Below are 21,723 nucleotides of genomic sequence, written 5' to 3' on the forward strand. Positions count from 1 at the left end.
AACAATATTAAGCCAAAAGAGTATACAATTCGCGTTTATCGAAGTCGACTCGGGCCGGCAACACCAAGGCCATGCATGTAACAGTAAGAACGTTAAAGTGCAGCATTCCCCACTCCTCCAGCTCCAGTTCTCTTTGCTGGGTCCTTTCACGTGAGCTTCTACAATCGGAGTAGGATATTGGGACGGATTGCCCGTGATGACGAACAACAAAGCGAGACGACGAATACCAGGCGAGCAAACAGAACATGGACAGGGCATCAAGTTTGACACACTCTACGACAATGACTATGTCGTGGGAAATAAACTCACGGATGAGAAGAGAGCAGAACTCAACAAGAATGCTGCTGAGATCAACGAAGCGTGCGAGCCTGTTTCATACCAATTAACTCGAACAATGAAGTGCTCAGGTATACTAATGCTCTATCAGTTACTTTGACTTTGTCACCGACGCCTATCAGAACGGATGGGGCAACAAATTCCACTTCAGCGGCTATCAACCCGATGAATCCTGGGCCACAGCCGCAGCCCGTCACGAACACTACCTAGCACTCATTATGGAATTCAAACCCGGTATGAAGGTTCTCGATCTAGGTTGTGGTGTCGGTGGTCCCGCACGTGAAATGGCCATCTTTGCTGGAGTCTACGTCACTGGCCTCACCATTAACGACCTACACGTCGAGCGGAGCAACGAGCTGAATAAGCAAGCGAATCTGCATGACCAAGTGCATATGGTTAAAGGCACGTTTTCAGACCTTCCATTCGCCGATGAGACGTTTGACATGGTTTTTGCCATCGAAGCGCTATGTTGTGCACCGGATCAGCATAAAGCATATACCGAAGCCTTACGAGTGCTGAAACCTGGGGGTAAGATCGGTATCTTGGATTGGGTCATAACTGACAAGTACGATGATTCTAATGCAGAACATCGGATGATACGAGGGAGGATTGAAAGAAATGGGGCCGTGCCGCACATGATCACGCCCAAGACTAGAATTGCGGCATTGGTGAAAGCGGGTTTTGAAATGGTTCGCGAAGAGGATCGTGCTACTGCTAAGGCTAATCCGATACCTTGGTGGTAAGTAATCCTCTGCCTTCTTGTTCGAATGAGCGACTTTGGTACTGATCCGATGTGATACAGGCACGCGATCGATTACAAACATTATCCGACGTGGTACGACTGGAGCTATTGTGTGTGGATGACTAGGCCAATTTACTATGCTTCTCGGGTGTTTATCAATACGCTGTATTTCCTGGGTCTCATACCGCAATACGGTGTGACTGCTTCGTATACAGTCGGAGAATGTGTGTACTCATGCAGAGATGGTGGGAAATTGGGCATCTTCAGCCCGATGCATATGTTCGTGGCTCGTAAGCCTGGGATAGGAGAGCCTTGAACAAGTTTTCCGGTGTCTGTAGTGACCAAAGACAGCGTAGACAGAAGAGTTGGCCGACTGTCTTAATTCAATGTGTCTTTTCGTCTTAGCAATTGTATCAGTCTGGGAAATTGCGATGCTGTATGATGTGAAAAGAGAAGATCCCATAGTTGACCCCACGATGATGCCACGCAAAGAAAGAGCCCACAACGTCGGCTCGGCTAGCCTAATTTAGCGTCTTCGGCAAACGTACCAGAGCCTCATCGCGTGACCTTATACAACACCATCGAATCCTCACAACCCGAAAACCAACAATCGAGATGTCTTCCAAACCAGCGGTCATATCCGTAATCGGCTCCCTGAATGTCGACCTCGTAACCCGCACACCCCGCGTCCCCACTGGCGGTGAAACCCTAACTAGTGAATCTTTCAACATTGGCTGGGGCGGGAAAGGCGCCAATCAAGCTGTCGCCTGTGCCCGCCTCTCACGCACCAAAACTCAAGCTTCGTCATCTCAGACTTCCGATGTGGAAGTACGTATGGTGGGTGCAGTGGGTGATGATGAGTTTCACCAGGGTTTCCTGAAAGCCTTGCGAGAGGATGGATTATCGACAGAGAAAGTACAGATTTTGAAAGGAAAGAAGACGGGTGTTGCCGTTATCATCGTTGAGACCGGCTCTGGGGAGAACAGGATCATGTTCTGTCCTGGTGCCAATGGGGATGTGAAAGTGCAAGATCTTGTCGATGAGGATGCAGGGGTTGCGCTTTTCCAACTGGAACTGCCGTTGGAGGTTGTGTTGCATAATATGAAGACCGCACGGGAGAAAGGCGTCGAGACTATTATTAACCCAGCGCCTGCGATACCCTTGCCAGATGAGGCTTATCACGGCTTAGGCCACCTCATCGTTAACGAGACCGAAGCTGCAATTTTGTCGGGCATCGAGAAGCCAACTTCGTGGGACGAGGTTGCTGCTGTGTTTATTGCGAGGGGTGTCAAGAATGTTATCATCACGCTTGGTGGCGAGGTAAACCTTTCCTCATGGTACACTGTGACTTGTACTAACGCGAGTTTAGGGCGTGTTCTACAAGACCGCGAAGCAACAGGAAGCATCTCAGCAAGGTCACATTGTGCCAGCACGTAAAGTCAAGGTTGTCGACACTACAGCCGCTGGTGATACGTTCGCTGGCGCGTATACAGTTGCTGTTGCACGCTGGAAAGCTATGGCGCGAGGAGCAGATTTCGATCTCGATACTGCCATTGCGCATGCTAACAGGGCAGCGTCTATGACGGTGCAGAAAGCAGGTGCGCAGTCCAGTATACCGTGGGCCGACGAAGTACCAGAGTCATGATCGTCAAGAAGATCCAAGTCAAGCAAGGAAACTGAGAGATTGGTGTCAGAACAGTCGAATCTATCAACTGTCTGTACCTGTGTCAATTCCACCTGCATTTGAGAACCATACCAACACTTCATCTTTAGAACGCTTAGAACCTCCACATCTTCCTCATCTCCCCCACATACACTCCTTCATTCTTCACAAAGTGATTACAATGTGCCGTTCCCTCAAACACAACTTCACTAACATCCCAGCCCTTTTCTCTCGCCGTATCCGCATGCTCAACAACATCTTTCCAATCCGTCATGCGGTCAGCTTTGCTATACAGGTAGCATATTCTCCTCTTTGTGCCGTTTTCCGCTCCACACACGAAGTCCTCATCTAACAGTGTCCGGCGAACCAAGACCTCTGGATACTCATAGCGTCCCAATGCCACGCTCGCAAACAGACCAAGGAGGATCCCATGTACGAATACATAGCCTGCCGACCGCAGGATACCTGGTGGTAGTGACAAAACCATGGCGTTGTAGGATTTCCAGTAGTAGCCTGCTGCGGGTCCTGAATCCATGATGATGCCAACCAAAGGCAGGGATGCGGAGGTTTGAGTATGCAAGGCGAGTAGTAGTGCAGTGGCAGAGATTGGACCGCCGTTTGAGAAGGTGTGAAGGAGAATTCTGGGCCCTTGATACTTCTTTGATTGGTGTTCCAACACGGACGCGGCGATACATGCCGGATAAGTGCATTCACCAAGTACCGCGCGCACTACTTCAACAGCTGGCATTATAGCTTTGCGTTGCGTAGGATAAGAGCTTGTTACCGTTGCCACATCGCTTTGGATAAGCAGGATCTTGGCGTTGGGAGCAATAGTACGGTAGGACGCGATGTACTTGTCGATATGCTTCCGTGCAGCGCCAAGCCATGTGCACAAAACGATAAGCTCGCCAGGGCTGTATGCTGGTGGAGTGTAAATTGATATGCTTGGGCCGAGTTTGGAGAAGGATGGCGGCGGTAGTGTGGGCGTAGGACGCGTTGCTGTTGAGGTGGTGGACATGTTACTCAACAATGGGCTATGCATGAAGGTCCATCAACTTTGTTGATGAATTTATTTCTTTACACACGTTCACTAATCTACGAAATCCTCCCGAGGCTTGTAGCAGCGCGCCTTGTATCCATAAAAGCCGGTGCCTTGAGTGTAAGCATGCATGGTTAGGCGTACATGAGCCGCTAACGAGGTTGGGCTGACCTTGCGAGCTCGCGTGGGAACGCAATTGGTCTAGCATGGCTTGGGAGAATCTCTAAATGGCTATAAGTGCGACCTCTCAGTTCTGGGCTGACAGATAGGCCAATCTTGTTGCAACAAGGACATGGTTCGACGTGCTTGAACGAGCTTCGGCTCGTACCCTTACATCAAGCCGTAGTCGTTGTCGTCCATGGGCAACGGTTCGACCATACTGAGTTCGCCGAACTCACTACTAACTTCTTCAGCGTCGTAGTCATAATCATCAAAGTCATCTTGATGTTCATCGCCGGTGCTATTATCTTTGGTAGTATCGCATCCTTCCAGGACAAGGACTTCAGTAACAGCGACGTCAGTGCCGTTCTTCTTTAAGCGAACGGCCGAGTTCTCCGTGTTGGGATGGTCATGTGAGTCTGGCAGCAATGTCGTAGAGTTAGAAATGCTTTTAGAGCTGTCCGGAAAGGGCTCGTTAGATAAAACCGATGCTGATGCATCGACGTTTGGAGAAAGATCCTCTTGTGTACCAGAGGGTGTGAGAGATAAACCAGACAGTTCGGAGTTGCTTTTGGGAGCAGCTGCAGGTTCTGGCTCTGAAAAATCTATCAGAGAGTTCGAAGAGTCTTGAGTAGTTGGGGCTGGCCGGTGTTGAGGCTGGGGGATAGGCTTCTGCGTTTGCTCATTTGCTGCTTTGCGTTTAGCCTCCTTTTGGGCCCGAGCCTTTCGCTTTTCTGCCTCCTCGAGAGCGCGTTCTTGTTCAGCCACCTTGTTGAAATCCACATCACCAAAACCAAGTTTAACCATTATCGTACCCGCCAAGTACCGGTACCTATCATGCCCACTGACAAGCTTGCTCACATCAACGTTCTCTACACCATGAACGCCCTCGACTTCCTGTAGACCTGCCACACCTACTTGCAGTTTCGCTGACCGATAGAGGAAGCCGAGTACGTAGTCTTCCTTGCTGTAGACATTGACAATACGCCCTGCAACGACCGATCGTATTTGCCTCCAGCGTTTGGGGTTTGCTGGTGCAGGAGTACCCATGAGAACAGCGGATTCGACGAGACCAAAGGCGTGTTGTTCCGCAAGCTCAATCAGACATGCATATACAACACGCGCGCCGACCGAGTACCCGGTGAGGGTTACAGGTCTCTTTCCTTGCACGCCATCGATAAGAGCATGCGCGAGAACCTTACCGGCCTTATCAGCTCGAGCAAGTGCAACACTAAAGGGGTTATCCAGGACGCTGGCAGCTTTGACAAGGCCGAGTGGCCATAGACCGGCGTACAACGCTCCGAGAAGCGTACGACTGACTACAGCATACGTGACACCGTCAAAAGCATATCCGAAAAGAACGTCATTGAGTGAGTTTCCGAGACGCAGCATCGCGTCAAGCTCAAAACGCAACGCGAATGGCTCAGTAGTTCCAGAGTCGACCACTTCCCAGGGCTTACTGACATCAGCTGGCGAGTTCAGCCACCCGCTGACACCAATGAAGACACGCAGTCGATGTTGTTCACGTTTCCGAGGGTCACGGGCATCTTGTTCATCAGCCCAATCGAGTTGGCGCTGGTTTGCCGGTCGATCAGGATCTGACACGCTTAGCTGCTAGACGAGGCTTCATCTCAGACGCTGACATACCTTGGACTGGAAGAAACTCAAAGTCTCGAATTTCCTTTGCGTACTGCTCCATTACACGCCCTGTCATCTTGGCACCGTAGGCCCCGAACAATGATCCGACGAGCACTGAGCTACCCGCCAACGCACCAAGGTACGTTGAAACGACCCCAAGGCCAAGTCCGCCCATGACTGTACCTAAGCCGGCGGCGAGTAGGGGTGCAGCAAGACCACCCGTGACGCCGATCAGAACTGCACCGCCTACAGTTGCGAGGCCAACCTTCCAGCGGCGTGACACGGCATCGTTGGATGCTTGGTTCTTTGCTGTTGCTTCGGCGTCCATCTGTGAGGCAGCCGTTGCTAAGAGGCCTTGTGCAACCGACTTCTCATGCTCGCCCAGCAGATCAACCTCTAGTTTCAGACTACTTGCGAGACGTAGCAGCAAGATGCGCGAATGTGCCGAGTATTGTTCCAAGCTCAGCAAGAGAAGCAAAAGGCAATGCAAGATCAGGACACGCTTCTTTTCCTCAAGAGCCAGCAGTCTAGTCTCTATGACCTCGTACTGACCATGTTTTGTATTCTCGGATTGCTTAGATGTCGCGTTGGCAAAAGGGTCGACGTCGTCGAAATCGATAAGCGAGGAGATGCCCTGCTTTTGCCGTTCGTTTTGCTCTGATATTTGCTTTCGCTTCGCTTTTGCCTGTCGCACAGTCTCACCCCGAACAGAGACAACATCGCATATGCGGTGCATAACACTCGCGCGCCATTGATCGAAGAATGTCAAAGCGCTTCGTCGCAAAGCTTGCATTTGGGTGGAATCATGCTCTTGCGATCTTTCCCTCGAAGGGGAGGGTCTTATCGCAGTTTGTCTCGGCTCGTCGAGGCTTATAAGGTCTGGTGTGGGTGTTTTGGTATTGGGTGCAGACGATCGGGTCGCAACGGAGGGGTTCGATTCGGGATTGTTGTATGGCTCGAATGTAGCAGTGATATCGGTTCGCATGGCATCGATGCTTAAGAGCACGAGGAGTGCCAATTCGACGCGTAGTGTGGGTGTTTCGAGGACCGATGTAAGCGATGCTCCCTCATCTTTGGTTGTCTTGTCTGGAGCATTACCAGATATCGCACTGGCAAAGTTCGAAAACATGGCGGCCTAGTAGAGCATCAAGAAGCAGAATACGTGGGTATACTTTTAGTGACGAGGGATGGTGCATTGTGAACTGCGCCACTTGATTGACTGGGCGCCTGAGTCGCAGAGCTAGGCCCCCATGATATCGGGCACCACCATCCTTTGGGTTACTCCCGGCACGAAAACAGACGCGAGCAATTATAAGTCATGAAGCGTGGCTAACAAGGGACCAGGCGCGTTGGTGTTGTCGTTCTGGCGAGAACGAAGCAGATAGATTATACGCGTGGCATATGTCGCGACGCGGCGTCATCTCGCGACAGATGGAATGTCCCCACATTAGCCGGCCCGGGCCTAGCGCAATTGGCCATCGTACAAGAGGGCAGGCAACTCGCTCTGGTCTACTATCCCAACATGCAGCGCTCTAGGAATTTCGCGATTGTTTTCTCACCCTTATCACATACTTGTGCTCATAGCTGCATATATGAAATACACCGCTCTGGATAACAAGGACCCTAATTCCGAAGGTAGACAAGTAGCAAACACCCCAGAACAGAGGTAGACTAGCAGGTCAACATAAGTGGTATAAAGGGTTTCAGATTGACTCGTTATATATCGTCAGCAATTAAGTGGCTTTACGGTCCATGGTATATTTAGTCATCGGCTTATTTGCTCCTCTTGTAAATCTTCTGGAGGAAGGTCTCAAAGACCTCCTTCTTCAAGCCCTCGCTCTCATCGACCTTGTCGATCTTAGCCCTCAAGTCGGCAACGCGCTCTTCTTCCCACTGCTCGTAGAAGTCCTTCAGTTTCAGCTCGTGGTACAACTCTTTGACCTTGGCCTCCTTCTGTGAGTCCTTTTGGCCGTAGTTGTCCTCTAGCAATTTCCGTTGCTCGGGGTTGACCTTCTTCAGAGCCTGGTTGATCAACCACGAGCACTTGTTGTCCATGATGTCTGTACCGATCTTGCCGAGAACGGAGGGGTCGGCGAAAGCGTCAAGGTAGTCGTCTTGTGCCTGGAAGTATTCGCCCATGGGGATGAGAATGTCTTCTGCAGTCTGCAAGTTCTTTGGCGTTGCTGCACCGGCGTAGTAGAGGGCCAGTGCGACCGGGAGATAGAAAGAGTAGTAGGCAGTCTTGTAAATGACGATGAAAGTGAACTTGTCAAGGCTGAAGTTGTCAAGGTTGACATCGTCTTCGGGTGCAGTCAGCAGATCGCACAGCTGGCCGCATTCCGTCTGGAATGTAACCTCGTGGAACAGCTCCATCATGTCGACATAGCTCTTCTCTTGACGGAAGTGCTTCTTAAGAAGTACGTAAATGGCCGACTCGAGCATAAAAGCGTCGTTGATGGCAATCATGCCAACCTTGGGTGCAAGGTACCAGCAAGGGCTACCACGGCGGGTCTTTGAAGAATCCATGATGTCGTCGGAAACCAGGAAGAAAGCCTGGAGGAGTTCGATCATCCATCCTAGGAGAGCAGCACGGAAGTATTCCTCTGATGAGGGGTCAAGAGTCTTTTTCTGGAGGATTGAAGTGGTGTCAATGACAGACATGCCACGGTTGCATTTTCCGCCAACAGTGTTGTAGTCGAGCGACTATGTGATGTGGTAAGCAAGTTGGACCCTGAATGCACCGTTCGGGATGTGGATGTACCTTTGTGAACCAATCAAGGGACTGCTTGGGCAGTTTGTACCCATTGCAGTGCTCCTGGAGGTCGGCAACAATGCGCGGCCATACGCTTTCGAATTCTTTGAGTGTGGTAGGCATCTTGCACGCAGTGAATTGGGTATCTTTACAGAGCAGGGTCAAGATAGAGGGGCAGTAGCAGATGTAGGGGTGCGGGCGGTGAAGGAGTCTAATTTCCGCGGCGGTCAAAGGTTCCGCCGGGCCATTGTTTGTGCCCCACCCTGCCGCTACAGGAAGCTCACCATCAACACGCGCATCGGCGGCAGCGACATCACGCGAAAGAGCATCGGACAATGATTTGAAGCGGAGACCGGGCACTGTCTTTCTGATATCCACGCGATGGGCACCTTATCTCAGGCCGACGAGGCCCAATTGAAGGCGCAACTCCAGGACGCCGTCATCGGGTGTACAGAGCGCTGTCTCTACCACTCTGCCAAATGGTAAGTGCCGAGTGTGAAATGTACCGACCTTTGCATGCTGATGTTGACAAGGGCCGCAGAACTACTCAATTCGCTCCCCTCGGCCGATGACGACGACGACGCCTCGGACACCGACGTTGACTCTTCCATGTCCGACGCCCAACCTCCACAAACACCCAACCTCATACGGAAAGACCCCACGGAAGCGCGTTTGGAAGCACGTGAAGCGCACAAGTTCCTCCTCGCCAAGACATACTTCGACTGCCGTGAATATGACCGATGCGCCGCCGTCTTCCTGCCTGGCCCTTTACCCAAGGGCGCGTCGCAGCCACCTTCCACGCCTACTGCCAAGTCGAAGCAGGGGGCCAAGGGAAAGGCGAAGATGGTCACCCCGTCCAAGTCGAAGCTTTCCAACGACACAATGAAAGGCATCAGTCAAAAGTCGTTGTTCCTTGCGCTCTATGCAAAGTACATCGCTGGGGAGAAGCATATGAACGAGGATAGTGAGATGATTCTTGGTCCTCAAGATGGCGGCGTGACTCTGAACAAGGAGCTACCGACAGTCGCCGCTGTTCTAGAAGAATGGTTCAGAGATCTGCCTAACAGCGGACGGCAACCGCAGGGTTGGCTAGAGTACCTGTATGGCATGGTGCTGGCCAAGGGAAAGAACGAGCAACTTGCCATCGACTACCTCATCAAGAGTGTTCACCAGTATACTTACAACTGGGGTGCGTGGCAGGAGCTGCAAGCACTACTCAGCACTATGGAAGAGCTTAACAACATCGTCACACGGCTACCACAGAATCTGATGACTTTCATCTTCCACGTTACGTCGTCTCAGGAGCTCTATGTAGTCAACGAACAGATTCACACCTCGCTGTCGCAAATTCTGACCATCTTCCCCTCATCGGCTTTTCTAAAGACCCAGCGGGCGTTGTTGCATTACCACAATAAAGACTTCGACGACGCCGAACAGATCTTTTCCGACTTGCTCATATCAGATCCACACCGCGTCGATCATCTGGACAACTACTCCAACATCTTGTACGTGATGGGCATGCGACCTAAGCTTGCCTTCTTGGCTCAGCTTGCCACAGCAACCGACAAGTTTCGGCCAGAGACCTGCTGCGTGGTCGGAAACTACTACTCCCTAAAATCGGAGCATGAGAAGGCCGTCATGTACTTCCGGAGAGCTCTGACTCTTGATCGGACGTTCCTTTCTGCTTGGACGCTCATGGGTCATGAGTTCGTTGAGATGAAGAACACTCATGCTGCTATTGAGTCATACCGTCGTGCTGTCGATGTCAATCGTAAAGACTACCGCGCATGGTATGGACTTGGTCAAACATATGAAGTGCTGGAAATGCACTCATACGCTCTCTTCTATCACCAGCGCGCCGCTGCTCTACGACCTTACGACCCGAAGTTATGGATGGCTGTCGGCCAATGTTTCGGTAAAGTGGGCAAGATCATGAACGGTATCCGATCATACAAGCGCGCCTTAGTGGCGGGCTCATACTATGACGCTGGTGTTGGTGCCTCTTTCGGCAGCGGCGAAGTCACTGGCCTTGGAGGTGGTATCCTCGATCCAGAAGTACTCTACCAAATCGCCTTGCTGTACGAGAGGATAAACAACATGAACGAATGCGCTGCATATATGGAACTGGTGCTTGCACAAGAGGAAGGCCCAGATTACGAGGAAGTGGGCTCCGAAGGCGCTGGTGGTGTTGGGGTCACTGCAACCACTAGTAAAGCCCGGCTCTGGCTCGCTCGATGGGAGTACATGCGTGGCATGTACCAGCGAGCTATGGAATTGGCAAACGAACTTTGCCAAGATGGTGTAGAAGTTGAAGATGCAAAAGCGCTAGTAAGGGACATTAGAGCGCGTATGGAGCGTGGCGGAGAGGACGCAGAAGATTGATTTAGCATAGCGTCTCAGCAATTTGGGCATTTGCAGGCGTACAGGTATGTCATAACTAACAATGATACCCAAGCAATACTGGATCGCAACGTGTATCACATATTACTTGATAGCGCATTACAGGATTTCGATTCATTTCTACCTCTTCAATTCAAAGACGCTCAGTGTCACCAACGTGAATGTCTACTTGCCGTACAGATGTGCCGTCCTACCCTCACCCCATCGAGGATTACCACCACTCTCCTTTTCCCAGCGCTTATCTTCGTCTTCCATCTCCCTCATCCTCGCACCTCCATCTTTCTTCTTGATCCAGCTTCCTGACTTGAACTCACTCAGGTCTTTGTTCTTCTCTTCATCGATTCTATTATTCCCATTGCTCTCTTCACTTGCGTCCTTGCGGTTAGCTTCTGCCAAAGCAAGATTTTCAACTTCTCGTATCCGCAGCTCGGCTGTAATATAGTTCAATGTTCTTTGCATTTCACGCGCGTCATGGCCGCGGCAATCCAAGATGTAGAGCTGATGTGTTATTGAAGCTTGAGCAGAGATGAGTGAGGGAGTGGGTGAGAGGCGGATAGCAGACGGGTCCCAGGGGTGGGGATGGGTAAAAGCGTGAAGGGCTAAAGAGGATGACATTCTAGACAATTGATGATGTGCTTATGTTGTGGTATTGGGTATTTCGAGACCCTGGAGGTTGAATATGAATTGGGTGTGGAAGGATAGTTGGATGATTGGAGTGGGAGATGTGCGAGAAATAGGGTTTGGTCTTGTAATGTAAGTCGCAAATCTGTGATGGCTCGCTGACGTGACAAGAAAACACGTAGGAGATGTGTTATCACAAATGCAACATCAGTGCTGCCTACTGTGAAGAAACGCTTTGTTGCTATTTACCATGGTCACAAAGGAATCGCGAGCAGCTGGTGCAGTGTGCATTATTGGCACGTACACTTTGCGCAGCCCTGTTCGTACCCACAGCCGTTGAACACATGGTAGCGTTCAACCAGATTGGTATTCACAGCTTCCTGGACCGGCGGCATGATCGGTCAGACAGCGGATATCCAGTCTCTCATTTTCTGCTGTTGAGCTCCACACTAACATTTTCTCCTCATCATCAGAGGAACAGCTCAACGAAGAAATCGAATTCTGCAGCCCAAGAACTGCAACAAAACAGACCCATCTGCCTTTCATAATCTACTAAATGTTGCCACTAGAAGAACTTCTTTCGGTACACAATAAAATGTACTACTACCTGCAAGAGCGCACCCAAGACGATGACGTTCGTAGGAGGGTTCGAGTTACAGCGAGCAGGATTCAGGAGCGACTTCAGCAGCACGGCGCGAGGAAGCTCATTGGAGCAACAGGAGGTGGTGGAAGCATCAACATGCAGCTGTCAGCGCCATCACCAGCACCAGCGCAGCTACGGCAAGACATCATCGAGCGACAGCAAGTACAGTCGCAACTGCAAATTCAGCAGCCAGCTCAGGAAGCATTCACCATGGTACCCTTCGCTCAACAACAGCCTATGCCACAGTCCATACAGCAGGGTCTCATGTATCAGCAACAGGCTCCACTCCAACAGAGCATTCTCTATCACCCACAACAGCAGCCTCAGTCATTCAACATCACCACTCCAGTGTCTACGCTTACTTTGGCATCTGCACCGGTGCAGAATATTCTGATTGAACCATTTGACAGCCCAAGGATTGTATACCTTAGTCGTCGTAGGAGACTGCGCAACCAGGGACTGCTATACTATAGTGATGACAGTGATTGAGTTTGATGGGTGTCTTTGACCTGTCTGTGGATGGGAATTGTAGGTGGGTGACGGCGATGACAAAGATGTTGAATAATATGTTGGCTCTTTAGTAACATAAAACCGAAATCACTGATCTTGTACCAAGCAAATATTTATAGAATGATCCAATCTGATGCGCGCTTGTGTTCATCAAATACAGTTGGCGACTGACTCGAAGAACAATACACAATCAATACATCAAGACAACAGGAAAACATGGGGAATAGTCTGTTTCATCGACTCAATCATCTCCCTCAGCTCCAAATTTGCGCCGTCTTCGATCATGGTAGATGATCAAACTCGTGTGATGGATTTGTGTGATTGGAAATCATGAGCGGCATGTACATGCCAACGACGTCAAAAGCGATTATTTCTTCAGCGACAAAGAGGCAGTCATACAGCTATTTACTAGGAACTATAACATCACAACTTCGTCACTGCCCAAGGTGTGCATTGAAGGGTATCAAGGTTTAGAATTTTATCGTGATATTCACATATGAGGTTGTGATAGTGATCTAGCGTGATGTTGTCCAAAGATTACACACGCGTGGCAATCCCGGCATTCGAGACTTTGACATGCATGTCGCCATTCATGGTCAGGCTTATAGCATATAAAATCTCCGCACTATGATTTTCCTTGCTACATACTACCATAATCTACAAGCCAAAACTCGATATCCTCCTGCAGCAAAGATAGTCTGTACTCGCTGAAACATAACAAAACCTCGAACAACACTGGGTACGCACATTTGAAATGTCTCGTTTCCGTTCCTACAGTCCTTCTATTTTCCATTGGGAACATCCTTGGGACTTGGAGCACCTGGGGTCCTGCTCGAGTTCCGAGCTTAGGAGCGTCTACAATCAAATCGACAGGGCATTCAACAACGGAGGCATACCTTCCGGTCTCTTGAGTGACGTGCGCCTGACGCAGCGCAGAATCAGGCGCGTTCTTCAGGGGAGGGATTTACTCGGTTCTAATATGTTGGATGCGTGGAATATCAGGCTAGAAGATTCGGGCGACTTGGGTTTCCTGCGTCGCGCGTCCCCAGATTTCGTCATCGGACAGACTGTACAGCAGAGAGTTATCAACCTTCCGGCGCTCCAGCCCAACATCGCTATTCAGACCATCCAAGCTCCGTCGCCAAATATTACCTTCCAGACTATGCAGACCCCCCAGCCTGCTGCTTCCCTCATGCAACCTGAACTTCCCAAGCGACTCAGATTCCGTGATCAGTGGGGCAATATCGTCGAAGAGCGTGACGAGACAGAACAGGAGAAGAGTGATAGAGAATTTCAGGAATGGAAGGAGAAGTTTGGCGTCAAGTAGGAGCCGCTTAGCCCGGGTCGGATGAGGGAATAGGTGATTCGATAGAGTGTGCATGATGAAGCCCAAACCAGGCATGAAGATGTACGAAGCAAGGAGTAGTGTCTTGATCAAATTGAAGTTGTTTTCTTACTGGATAAGACTTGACGGGATTGAAAGCTGAGCATTGGGATTGATATGATCGAAGGCTATCGTACATATATGCGTAACGTCACTATCGGATAATCAGTGTCCACAGACACTTCAAAGCTTACGCCTCTCATAGACAATGCTCGAGTTAAGTTTGGTAGAGGCTTATCATACTCGCACCCAATTTAGTTGTGCTGGTGATGTTGGCCGTATGAATTAATGCTTAGTAGTAGTGACATCAGTGTCAGAACATGTATGATAAACACGTTTGCACAAGGTGATTTTGTTGTAAGCCTTGATTGCTATGCGAATGCATTGACGTTATGTCTTCAATGCACTCTGCTAATGGCCTTCACTTGTCGAGCAAGACACCCACAGTATACTCGCAGTACAAAAGCGCAGCTTCCTATGCGCTTGCTCTTGCTATCTCACTCTCCACTCTACTGTCCATCATCACATTTTCCCCATCATTTTTGAATCTAGTGTACCTTGTGTTAAAGCAACATGTTTGTCAGACGTCGTTATTCCGGCAACATCACCGTCGTGGACGGTCCTCATCCGATCGGGATTAGTGATTTGATGCGACTGCACGATGACTTAATTAGCGGTTTCCAGGTCCTGCTGGACAAAGTCCAATGGCGTCAGAAAAACCACAGGGATCCAATTAAAACTGCATGTATGATGATGACGGTTCAAAACATTTTGGAATTGGTATTCGATGATTACGGCGGCTGGGCGTTCCTCCAGCTAGGCCAGGGCCACCGATACTTCCTCCAACAAATGCAGCAACAGCATCTCTTAACTATACCGCAACATCAACAGGCTATCGAGTATCCCCAAAAAGTAGCGACGCCAATGATGGGCCAGGCCCAAAGTCAGGACATCATAGAGCGCCAAAAGGGAGCCAAGATTGCCGATAAACAGCAAGCATCGTCGGATCTAGACAAACACGAGAGGTTTCTGGACAGGTTCAACGCGGAAAATGAGCATAACGAGAAAATGAAGAACAGGTATGCCGACGAGTTAGCACTCAAGGCAAGGGTGGAGCTAGAAGCTGAGAAGAATAAAGCCATTGAAATGGAGAAAGAGAGCGCTCGTAAGCTCGAAGAGGCACGACAAAGACTTGAGAAGACTAGAATCGAAAACGAGAGGAAAGAAGATATGCTAATGCGCACGGATGAAGCAGTGAGCAGGGCAGACGAACTACAGCATCAAGCGCGTGAGATGATGCAGAAAGCAGAACAGGAGAAACGTGATTCGGAAAGAAGAATTGAAGAAAGGCGTCGGGAAGCAGCTGCGAAGAGGGCACAGGGCAGGCAGCCATCGTACAATGACTCCAAAAGTCGGACCAATGAGTGGGAAATAAGAAGTTTTAGCTATGAGGACATCCAGATGCGCCGGGGTTCCACCGATAGGACATTCGAGAGAGGGTATGGGGAGCGTGGGTTACTCGAGGGGAAAGATAAACAGGAGGGTCACTGGCATTTTGATGAAGATGACATGCCAGATGACAATCACAGACAGCAAAAGCTACTAGAGAACACAGAAACCCAGGGGTCTGTTGCCACTCTACCAAAGCACATCATCTCTGACAGCGATGACGATGATTCCGATAGCGACGAAGAAAAGAGGCAAGATCCATACAAGCTTATTGGTCTACCCGACAGAGAGCGAACACCGGTAAAAGATATTGAAACCACTCAAAGGGTACTGAACAGAATCCATCAGACTTCTGTTGACAATGCTACCGAGGAAGCTACGAGGAAGCACGCAGAGAAACGTTTGGTCGAGATAAAGTGGGCAGCGAACATACTCTTGGACGACATGAATAAGAGAGCTTACGACGAGGACGGTTCCATATATCCCCACGAACAAAAAAGCTGGAAGAAGAAGAGTAAGTCAAGCATCAAGAAGCACAAACACAGAGACTGATTTTAATATAGATGGTTTCGGCGGTGGTAGTGGTGGTAAGTACATTCCAGGCTGAAGAACTCTGAGGTACTCTTGCTCTAAATCATGATATCGTGCTTTCTTGTTCATATCAACCTCTGTTTTAGTAATAGCATTGGATTCGTCTTTAGCCTATGTGGGCAAAAATAGTCTATAGTTTGCTTGACAACCTGCATGAACCTGACCAATGACACTGTTACCAAAATAAAGAAAACGCGTGAGTACAGCACGATTGCTAACGCAGAGATGCTGAAGTGTATATTTGGTGACAAGCTGAAGTACTAGAATTGATGGAAAAGCTGATCGTACTGGCTAGTTCAATAGCTTTGGTTAAATTATCCCCATAAGTGACACACTTTTCGTTTCCATAGCCATTTACTTTCCACTTGCTGCTGTATTCTTTCTCACTCTTACCCTCATTTATCATCATCCATTATAATGTACCACATCGACGTCAACAACCCGCCAGTAGAAACTGCTTGTGCAGTTCTCGGGAGAGCTTCTTTGCCTTCTGCAGCGCTAATTACAGATAGCAGCCTCGCAGCAAATGCCTCTCCAGAATCGCAGGAAGCAAATCCGACTAGAGTTCGGCTGTCGCCTAATTCGTCCCTGTATTCTTACTCACACTCTTCAAAAGTAGAGCCACTACAACAAGCAGAGCACGAAAACATAATCCTTGCTGCATGGAATCAATACCAGACAGTCAATCAAATGCGTGCCTCGCCATACTACTTCTGTGTCGATTTACCGATATCCTCAAACAGCACGACCGCATCTACTCTCTCTTCAGGATCTACCTCGGTTCACAGATACATCACAGCTGCCTCTGGAAACCTTGACAAGCGAGCTGAGCACGTACCAACAGATCAAAGTCTAGCTCTGCACTCCGTCCATCCAGTACCAATACGGTATCTCCGGAAACTCACACCGAAGCAACTAGAGTTCGTGCACAGCTATCTCACCGAAAAACGATTTCGGCCCGGCAGTGAGCTCTCACGACGAGCTTATGAAACGGTACGCAACATCGAGCGGATCATGCATCCAGGAGAGGAGTGAAAGAATGGATGAGCCCTTGTGCTAATTGTCGTAGAGTTTCTGTGCTATAATGTATATATTTGGTATCAGCGTCACTGCAATTATCTTAACTTCAAGGGAGTGTATCTGACTCTTGTTGCTCATTTGTTGGCACCGCTCCATAGGGACCTTTAGTCGTGCACTCCGTGCATTCAATCCTTCGTAAGCAGCTCCAGAACTTGGTTCCAGTCTGCCTCCATAATTTAGGCACTGAATTGGAGGAGGAGCGATAACATGTCGATAGAACCCCAGAGTTCAATGCTCGTGTGCAAGAAACCTTGGCTCGCGTTGATGATGCTCTAGAGCTCGTACTTCGTGTTCATATACCAGGAACTCGTATTTTTAGCGGAAGGAAACCTTTCCAAATCTAAACATAAAATGGCGATCGGTTTAAACGTGTTGGAGGAGATAGTAGAGGAATGTGCTCAATGCTTCTGCATATTAATCAGTACGGCGGTATCGTACACTTGATATTTTACTGCTTATAGTGTATCGAGCATTCATCATAGGCTCAAATGGGTCGATGAATACTGTGTAATGTGAAAAACGCTCCGGATGCTGTGAGTGCCCGTGAGAAGCTTTTACACAGTGTACACTAACTCATCATGCTCGAGCACCCGGGCTACGCGAAGATTATTGTAGATAGCACTATCGCAGAAATTACATCTAGAGCGATTCGATGAAGCAGGGTATGCGTAGTGTTGCCGTAGTATTGCGCAGCGTTGATACATTGTAAAGTCGCATCGACGTGTCACAACCGCGACCTCGGTCCATTGTTAGCGTCGCAGCATGACATCACAACATCAATTCACATACAGATAGTGTTCGCTTGCATGAAGAGCACGTAGGAGCTGTTGCATTATTTCTTGAATTGATGGCTATGCTTGCGGAACTTTCCAGGTTATTGCAAAGCTTCGCGAGCACTCGCAGTGTTTATTCCATTCTTTGGTGTATGAGGCCAACACGATACGTAAACACAGTCTCTTGAGATCTTCAATAACTGATGACACCAACAAGGAAACAGCAATACATAAGAGGTATATAAATCTATCTTTCCTCAATAATAATATCCACAAAATCCTCGAGACATCAATTTACAGAGTAGCAAAGACGTGCATCTTCTTTGTCCCAAGATCATCTGACACAAGCCTCACTCAACATTTCCAAGCATGCCCTCTTTCCTACGCCCAAATGCCCAGCGTTGTCGTGACTTCTTGTCGCATCCAGATGCGTACGTAGTCCATATTCCGACTGGTGATGACCTCTACTTCACATTACCGTTCGACTTAAGCTCTCTGCATCCCATGCGCCCCCAAGAGCTAGAAGCCCTCCATGACTTCTTGGATACGATACAAGATGAGGTTGCAGAAAACCTGGGTAACCATACCCTCGAGAATGTTCTGTAAGCGCAGTCGATCATAGTGCGCTGGCTCGAAAACGCCAGGTGCCTTGGCGATTTGGAGACGCATGGTTGGGCAGCTGGTCTGGGCTTCCCAATATTCGATGACTACCAATATCCAGTTGACTTCCATTGGAACTGGGATGTCATCAAGTTTGAGGGGCTTACTTCCAAATACTTCGAACTGGTACATCCTGCAAGCACCCGTTCCGTCTACCATTCTATATACCGCACCCCCACTGAGCACGCTTCCGCCCCACCCAATACTCCAGTCAATCGTAGACTGTACAGAGGCGCAGACCCGGACTATATGGAATCTGAGTCTAATAAACCTTTCAGCACGCATGTGGCAGCCTGTGCGAACAACAACGAGATTTCGGACTTCTGTGATTACTTTCCAGACCTCAATTTCGCCCCACCCCAAGACCGAGTCTTTCAGTTTGAGAGTAACAGCCACCATGGTACTCGCAGCATTCAAGGACAGAATGTGAAAGTTTACCCTGACCGGGTTTCGCGGACTTCAAGACTCGATGCGGAGACTATTGAACCTACCAAGATCCAGCAACGTACTCGTCAGCTCACGATGGCGACCGAGAGATATTCTCCAAAGCCTCTGCATGCATGGGAAGACTTCTATCAGCGAGGGCTGATATGTTACGGTCTGGCTGCCGAAAACAGTTCCCTGGTGCCCTATGCCGATCTGTACTTGCTCAAATCATACAAAGCTATGCGCGACCAGGGCTCGTCAGAAAGAGATTCTCTGAAGCAAGTAAGTAACATCAAGTCGACTAATCCTAAGAGTTTCCCTGGGCGATCTGTATGGAGAGATCATTCGCGATGGGGCGACGACGAGTTCAATTACACATTCCCCAATGAGCCTGATTATCGTACTCCTCAGGTGACTGTCAAACAGACAGTGCCGTGTTGTCATCCTGAAAAATGTGCCGAAGAATGCTATATCTCGTCAGAAGGTTGCATGAAACAAATTCAGGATTCTGGTCAAGGTCCAGAGCGCCAGGTTCGATTTGTACAGCCACCATCCGACCAGGAGGTTGACAAGTCTACGTTCCCAGGACACGCAACGCCAAAGTGTGTGCATAACATGCAGCAACCACTTGGTTACCATCAGTCGTCAATGTTCCATGATTGCAACTCGTTACTTCCTTCTGATCGTGAATGGGAGCCTATGGCAGGAACTGGAGCTGCTAAGAAGCTCTCCGAGTCCAAGAGACAAGAGCGCAATCAAACCTATAGCGATCAAGAACCCCAAAGTGCTTTCGAAGAAACCTCAATTGTATCTGAGCCAAAGGAAGTCAAAGAATGTGCACCCCAAAACACTGGGCAGCGGGCTACCCATTTTCGAGGCCGTGAGCAGAGGACTTCATCCGCTCGGGAAACTGCTGCGAAACTTAAACACGACACTCAAGATATGTTCGATCAAGCCTCAGATTGTCGATGCACTGTCTGTGGACATTCTAACGCTTCCCAGACCGTGCCATTCCAAAACCCAACTCGACTATTCAACTGGCCGAAGGCAACAGCAAGACCTTCGAGCTATCAGGCATATGCTGAAGACAGTCCAGAGGACTCACCTGGGGCTAAATCCGGCTCATGGAGGGATGTGTGATGAAATGGAGTCAATGTCGGACATCTTGCCGAGATGCGTATAAAGTAACTATGGTCACTCGATCTGGAAATTGATGTAAATAGGATGTTAGCCCAATTGTATCAAATTCTCCTTCTTTCACCGATGACTCTAAGGTGTATCTTATTGTCGCGCCTTTTTCCATCTTATTCTATTCACTCCAGTTCGTTCGTGTGTAACTCCTACCGACGGTGAAGGCGCAACGTCACCGTATACAACCTAAAGCGACTTGCCAACAGCAAGTCACCGCAGAGTCCCGAATCCCACCAAACTGACATAAGAGTTTGCTCACACAACTAACAGCCTACCTCAAATCCTATCCCCCAGCCACTTGATATCCTGCTCGCAAAACACTAAGAGCATGTCGCTCTTACCGCACCAAATGTCTTTATATAATCGTGCTCTAGATGTCGTCTTCACTCTGTTTCCCTCAAGACAACCAAAAACCACAAAACTAAACCGCGTAGATGCACCACCCCACCTTCTTGAATACCACGACTCCAGCGTCGGACCCAGATCACCACCGTCTCAAACGCTATTTCTTCCCCTACGTACCCGCATAGAGATCTCCCCACTCTCTACCCTAGGTATGGCACAAACTCACGCTTACTACGAGGAAATCGACAGTATACCCGCATCCGCCGCCAACCAGACCAGCCCGTTCCACAGCGCATGTTGGTGGATCATTCATCCAGTGACTTGCGTACAAGTACTGGATTTGAGTACAAGGGTATTGGTGGATTTGAAGGTGTGGATTGAGGAGACCGTGCCGAATGAGCTGTTTGTTAGGAAGAGTGGGACTATCATGGGATTTAAGGGTGTACGAGAAGAGACGCTGGGAAATGTCATGAGTGAGTTGAAAAAGAGGAAAGACAGGGGTGACTTGGAGAGCGAGGAAGGGTATGTGGGAGGTTGGCAGGCCGTTGGTAGAGACGGGGAGGAGATGGCTAAGGAAGTGACGGACGAGGATGACAACGATAGGTGCGATGAGCTACATGTGAGGAAACAGAAGAAGGCAAACAGACTGAGCCGGAACTCCGGTGCGCAGTTGGAAGAAGCTGCTGCTGCCGGGCGAAACGCTGCCGAGGAAGCGAAAGTGAAGAATGAATACGAGTATGTAGTCTAAAAACGACTGCGAGCACAGCAAGTCGGAAATTGAAAGGTGCAAAGTACTTAATTTTTCATGCAGGTTTTCATTCAAAGGTTAATATCTGGCCGCAAGATCTACGCTATATGATATGTAAACATCAGATGCCAGCCCAGAAATATGTCATGTCCAAGGAGATTCGTTGTCGTATCCTTGGTCCTATCTCGTGTATATGAACTATCGTTGAACATCTGGGAACGGGGTATCGCCAAACCAGCCCATGTCCTTAAGCCTTGGTATATTGGTACCATCTGTGTACCCTTCCATGGATCTACAAGCATCATATATCGTTGAGCCTCATGTTGCGCCGGTATAAAGAGTAAAAGGTAAGAAGAGAACAATGGACGCGAACGAAAAGTCAAGGCGACAGGGGGAATCATGCTTGCTTAAAGTCGAAAACCTTGGTGGAAAAACAGAATGGGAAACTCCTCGCTATGCATGACCGGCCGTCATGTTATATAGACCGTTAACGATATTGCGCGTATTACGAAAAACTTAAAACAAAGTCGCGCAGTCGATGGTAATAGGAATGGTCGACAGGGGTATCAATGC

The 21,723-nt window shown here is 49.2% G+C and overlaps 14 protein-coding genes across 14 annotated transcripts; 8 read left to right on the forward strand and 6 right to left on the reverse strand.

The window, feature by feature from the left end:
• Positions 1–5: 5 nt before the first annotated feature.
• On the forward strand, positions 6–1,532 carry CC77DRAFT_984927 (S-adenosyl-L-methionine-dependent methyltransferase). The gene is made up of 3 exons (XM_018536184.1): positions 6–360; positions 428–1,075; positions 1,139–1,532. The coding sequence occupies exons 1-3, from the start codon at positions 197–199 to the stop codon at positions 1,392–1,394; spliced, it is 1,068 nt and encodes a 355-aa protein (XP_018387942.1). The 5' UTR covers positions 6–196; the 3' UTR covers positions 1,395–1,532.
• A 161-nt stretch (positions 1,533–1,693) lies between these two features.
• CC77DRAFT_958771 (ribokinase) lies at positions 1,694–2,885 on the forward strand (the record flags this gene model as incomplete). The annotated part of the gene is made up of 2 exons (XM_018535555.1): positions 1,694–2,398; positions 2,448–2,885. 2 exons carry the CDS (start codon positions 1,694–1,696, stop codon positions 2,721–2,723), a joined length of 981 nt encoding a protein of 326 aa, XP_018387943.1. The 3' UTR covers positions 2,724–2,885.
• On the reverse strand, positions 2,857–3,759 carry CC77DRAFT_1029614 (hypothetical protein; the record flags this gene model as incomplete). The annotated part of the gene is made up of 1 exon (XM_018526528.1): positions 2,857–3,759. One exon carries the CDS (start codon positions 3,757–3,759, stop codon positions 2,857–2,859), a length of 903 nt encoding a protein of 300 aa, XP_018387944.1.
• Positions 3,760–4,110: 351 nt separating this feature from the next.
• On the reverse strand, positions 4,111–5,517 carry CC77DRAFT_930919 (DUF726-domain-containing protein; the record flags this gene model as incomplete). Its single annotated transcript, XM_018534191.1, has 2 exons — positions 4,111–4,311; positions 4,426–5,517. Coding segments are annotated over 2 exons (1,293 nt in total), but the record flags the coding sequence as incomplete, so codon positions are not given.
• CC77DRAFT_734223 (DUF726-domain-containing protein) lies at positions 5,432–7,071 on the reverse strand. Its single transcript, XM_018532991.1, has one exon. The coding sequence runs from the start codon at positions 6,704–6,706 to the stop codon at positions 5,531–5,533; it is 1,176 nt and encodes a 391-aa protein (XP_018387946.1). The 5' UTR covers positions 6,707–7,071; the 3' UTR covers positions 5,432–5,530.
• A 48-nt stretch (positions 7,072–7,119) lies between these two features.
• Positions 7,120–8,493, reverse strand: CC77DRAFT_1048567 (farnesyl pyrophosphate synthetase). The gene is made up of 2 exons (XM_018527539.1): positions 8,339–8,493; positions 7,120–8,280 (listed from the first exon to the last, which is right to left on the reverse strand). Exons 1-2 carry the CDS (start codon positions 8,450–8,452, stop codon positions 7,351–7,353), a joined length of 1,044 nt encoding a protein of 347 aa, XP_018387947.1. The 5' UTR covers positions 8,453–8,493; the 3' UTR covers positions 7,120–7,350.
• A 186-nt stretch (positions 8,494–8,679) lies between these two features.
• On the forward strand, positions 8,680–10,854 carry CC77DRAFT_984938 (cell division cycle protein-like protein 23). Its single transcript, XM_018536185.1, has 2 exons — positions 8,680–8,811; positions 8,863–10,854. Exons 1-2 carry the CDS (start codon positions 8,711–8,713, stop codon positions 10,709–10,711), a joined length of 1,950 nt encoding a protein of 649 aa, XP_018387948.1. The 5' UTR covers positions 8,680–8,710; the 3' UTR covers positions 10,712–10,854.
• Positions 10,855–10,894: 40 nt separating this feature from the next.
• Positions 10,895–11,344, reverse strand: CC77DRAFT_1059424 (hypothetical protein; the record flags this gene model as incomplete). The annotated part of the gene is made up of 1 exon (XM_018528233.1): positions 10,895–11,344. One exon carries the CDS (start codon positions 11,342–11,344, stop codon positions 10,895–10,897), a length of 450 nt encoding a protein of 149 aa, XP_018387949.1.
• Positions 11,345–11,813: 469 nt separating this feature from the next.
• On the forward strand, positions 11,814–12,482 carry CC77DRAFT_1086987 (hypothetical protein; the record flags this gene model as incomplete). The annotated part of the gene is made up of 1 exon (XM_018529443.1): positions 11,814–12,482. The coding sequence occupies exon 1, from the start codon at positions 11,907–11,909 to the stop codon at positions 12,480–12,482; it is 576 nt and encodes a 191-aa protein (XP_018387950.1). The 5' UTR covers positions 11,814–11,906.
• A 775-nt stretch (positions 12,483–13,257) lies between these two features.
• Positions 13,258–13,830, forward strand: CC77DRAFT_1059426 (hypothetical protein; the record flags this gene model as incomplete). The annotated part of the gene is made up of 1 exon (XM_018528234.1): positions 13,258–13,830. The coding sequence occupies one exon, from the start codon at positions 13,258–13,260 to the stop codon at positions 13,828–13,830; it is 573 nt and encodes a 190-aa protein (XP_018387951.1).
• A 630-nt stretch (positions 13,831–14,460) lies between these two features.
• CC77DRAFT_1059427 (hypothetical protein) lies at positions 14,461–16,962 on the forward strand (the record flags this gene model as incomplete). The annotated part of the gene is made up of 3 exons (XM_018528235.1): positions 14,461–15,850; positions 15,900–15,923; positions 16,544–16,962. The coding sequence occupies 3 exons, from the start codon at positions 14,461–14,463 to the stop codon at positions 16,960–16,962; spliced, it is 1,833 nt and encodes a 610-aa protein (XP_018387952.1).
• A 1,187-nt stretch (positions 16,963–18,149) lies between these two features.
• Positions 18,150–20,006, forward strand: CC77DRAFT_1007066 (hypothetical protein; the record flags this gene model as incomplete). Its single annotated transcript, XM_018523457.1, has 2 exons — positions 18,150–18,382; positions 18,425–20,006. 2 exons carry the CDS (start codon positions 18,150–18,152, stop codon positions 20,004–20,006), a joined length of 1,815 nt encoding a protein of 604 aa, XP_018387953.1.
• A 607-nt stretch (positions 20,007–20,613) lies between these two features.
• CC77DRAFT_1086995 (hypothetical protein) lies at positions 20,614–21,286 on the forward strand (the record flags this gene model as incomplete). The annotated part of the gene is made up of 1 exon (XM_018529444.1): positions 20,614–21,286. One exon carries the CDS (start codon positions 20,614–20,616, stop codon positions 21,148–21,150), a length of 537 nt encoding a protein of 178 aa, XP_018387954.1. The 3' UTR covers positions 21,151–21,286.
• Positions 21,190–21,653, reverse strand: CC77DRAFT_734456 (hypothetical protein). Its single transcript, XM_018532993.1, has one exon. It carries the CDS (start codon positions 21,549–21,551, stop codon positions 21,249–21,251), a length of 303 nt encoding a protein of 100 aa, XP_018387955.1. The 5' UTR covers positions 21,552–21,653; the 3' UTR covers positions 21,190–21,248.
• Positions 21,654–21,723: the final 70 nt, after the last annotated feature.

This window comes from Alternaria alternata (assembly GCF_001642055.1).
Source record: "Alternaria alternata strain SRC1lrK2f unplaced genomic scaffold CC77scaffold_6, whole genome shotgun sequence".
NCBI lineage: Eukaryota > Fungi > Ascomycota > Dothideomycetes > Pleosporales > Pleosporaceae > Alternaria > Alternaria alternata.

Bases quoted from the DNA above. Each gene is read 5' to 3' on its own strand.
- CC77DRAFT_984927 (XM_018536184.1), top strand. From the start codon at position 197: ATGACGAACAACAAAGCGAGACGACGAATACCAGGCGAGCAAACAGAA. The intron at 361-427 runs GTGCGAGCCTGT...ATGCTCTATCAG, and splicing joins GCTGCTGAGATCAACGAAGC to TTACTTTGACTTTGTCACCG. The intron at 1,076-1,138 runs GTAAGTAATCCT...GATGTGATACAG, and splicing joins GCTAATCCGATACCTTGGTG to GCACGCGATCGATTACAAAC.
- CC77DRAFT_734223 (XM_018532991.1), bottom strand. From the start codon at position 6,706: ATGTTTTCGAACTTTGCCAGTGCGATATCTGGTAATGCTCCAGACAAG.
- CC77DRAFT_1048567 (XM_018527539.1), bottom strand. From the start codon at position 8,452: ATGCCTACCACACTCAAAGAATTCGAAAGCGTATGGCCGCGCATTGTT. The intron at 8,281-8,338 runs GTACATCCACAT...CACATCACATAG, and splicing joins CCCTTGATTGGTTCACAAAG to TCGCTCGACTACAACACTGT.
- CC77DRAFT_984938 (XM_018536185.1), top strand. From the start codon at position 8,711: ATGGGCACCTTATCTCAGGCCGACGAGGCCCAATTGAAGGCGCAACTC. The intron at 8,812-8,862 runs GTAAGTGCCGAG...GATGTTGACAAG, and splicing joins CTCTACCACTCTGCCAAATG to GGCCGCAGAACTACTCAATT.
- CC77DRAFT_734456 (XM_018532993.1), bottom strand. From the start codon at position 21,551: ATGATTCCCCCTGTCGCCTTGACTTTTCGTTCGCGTCCATTGTTCTCT.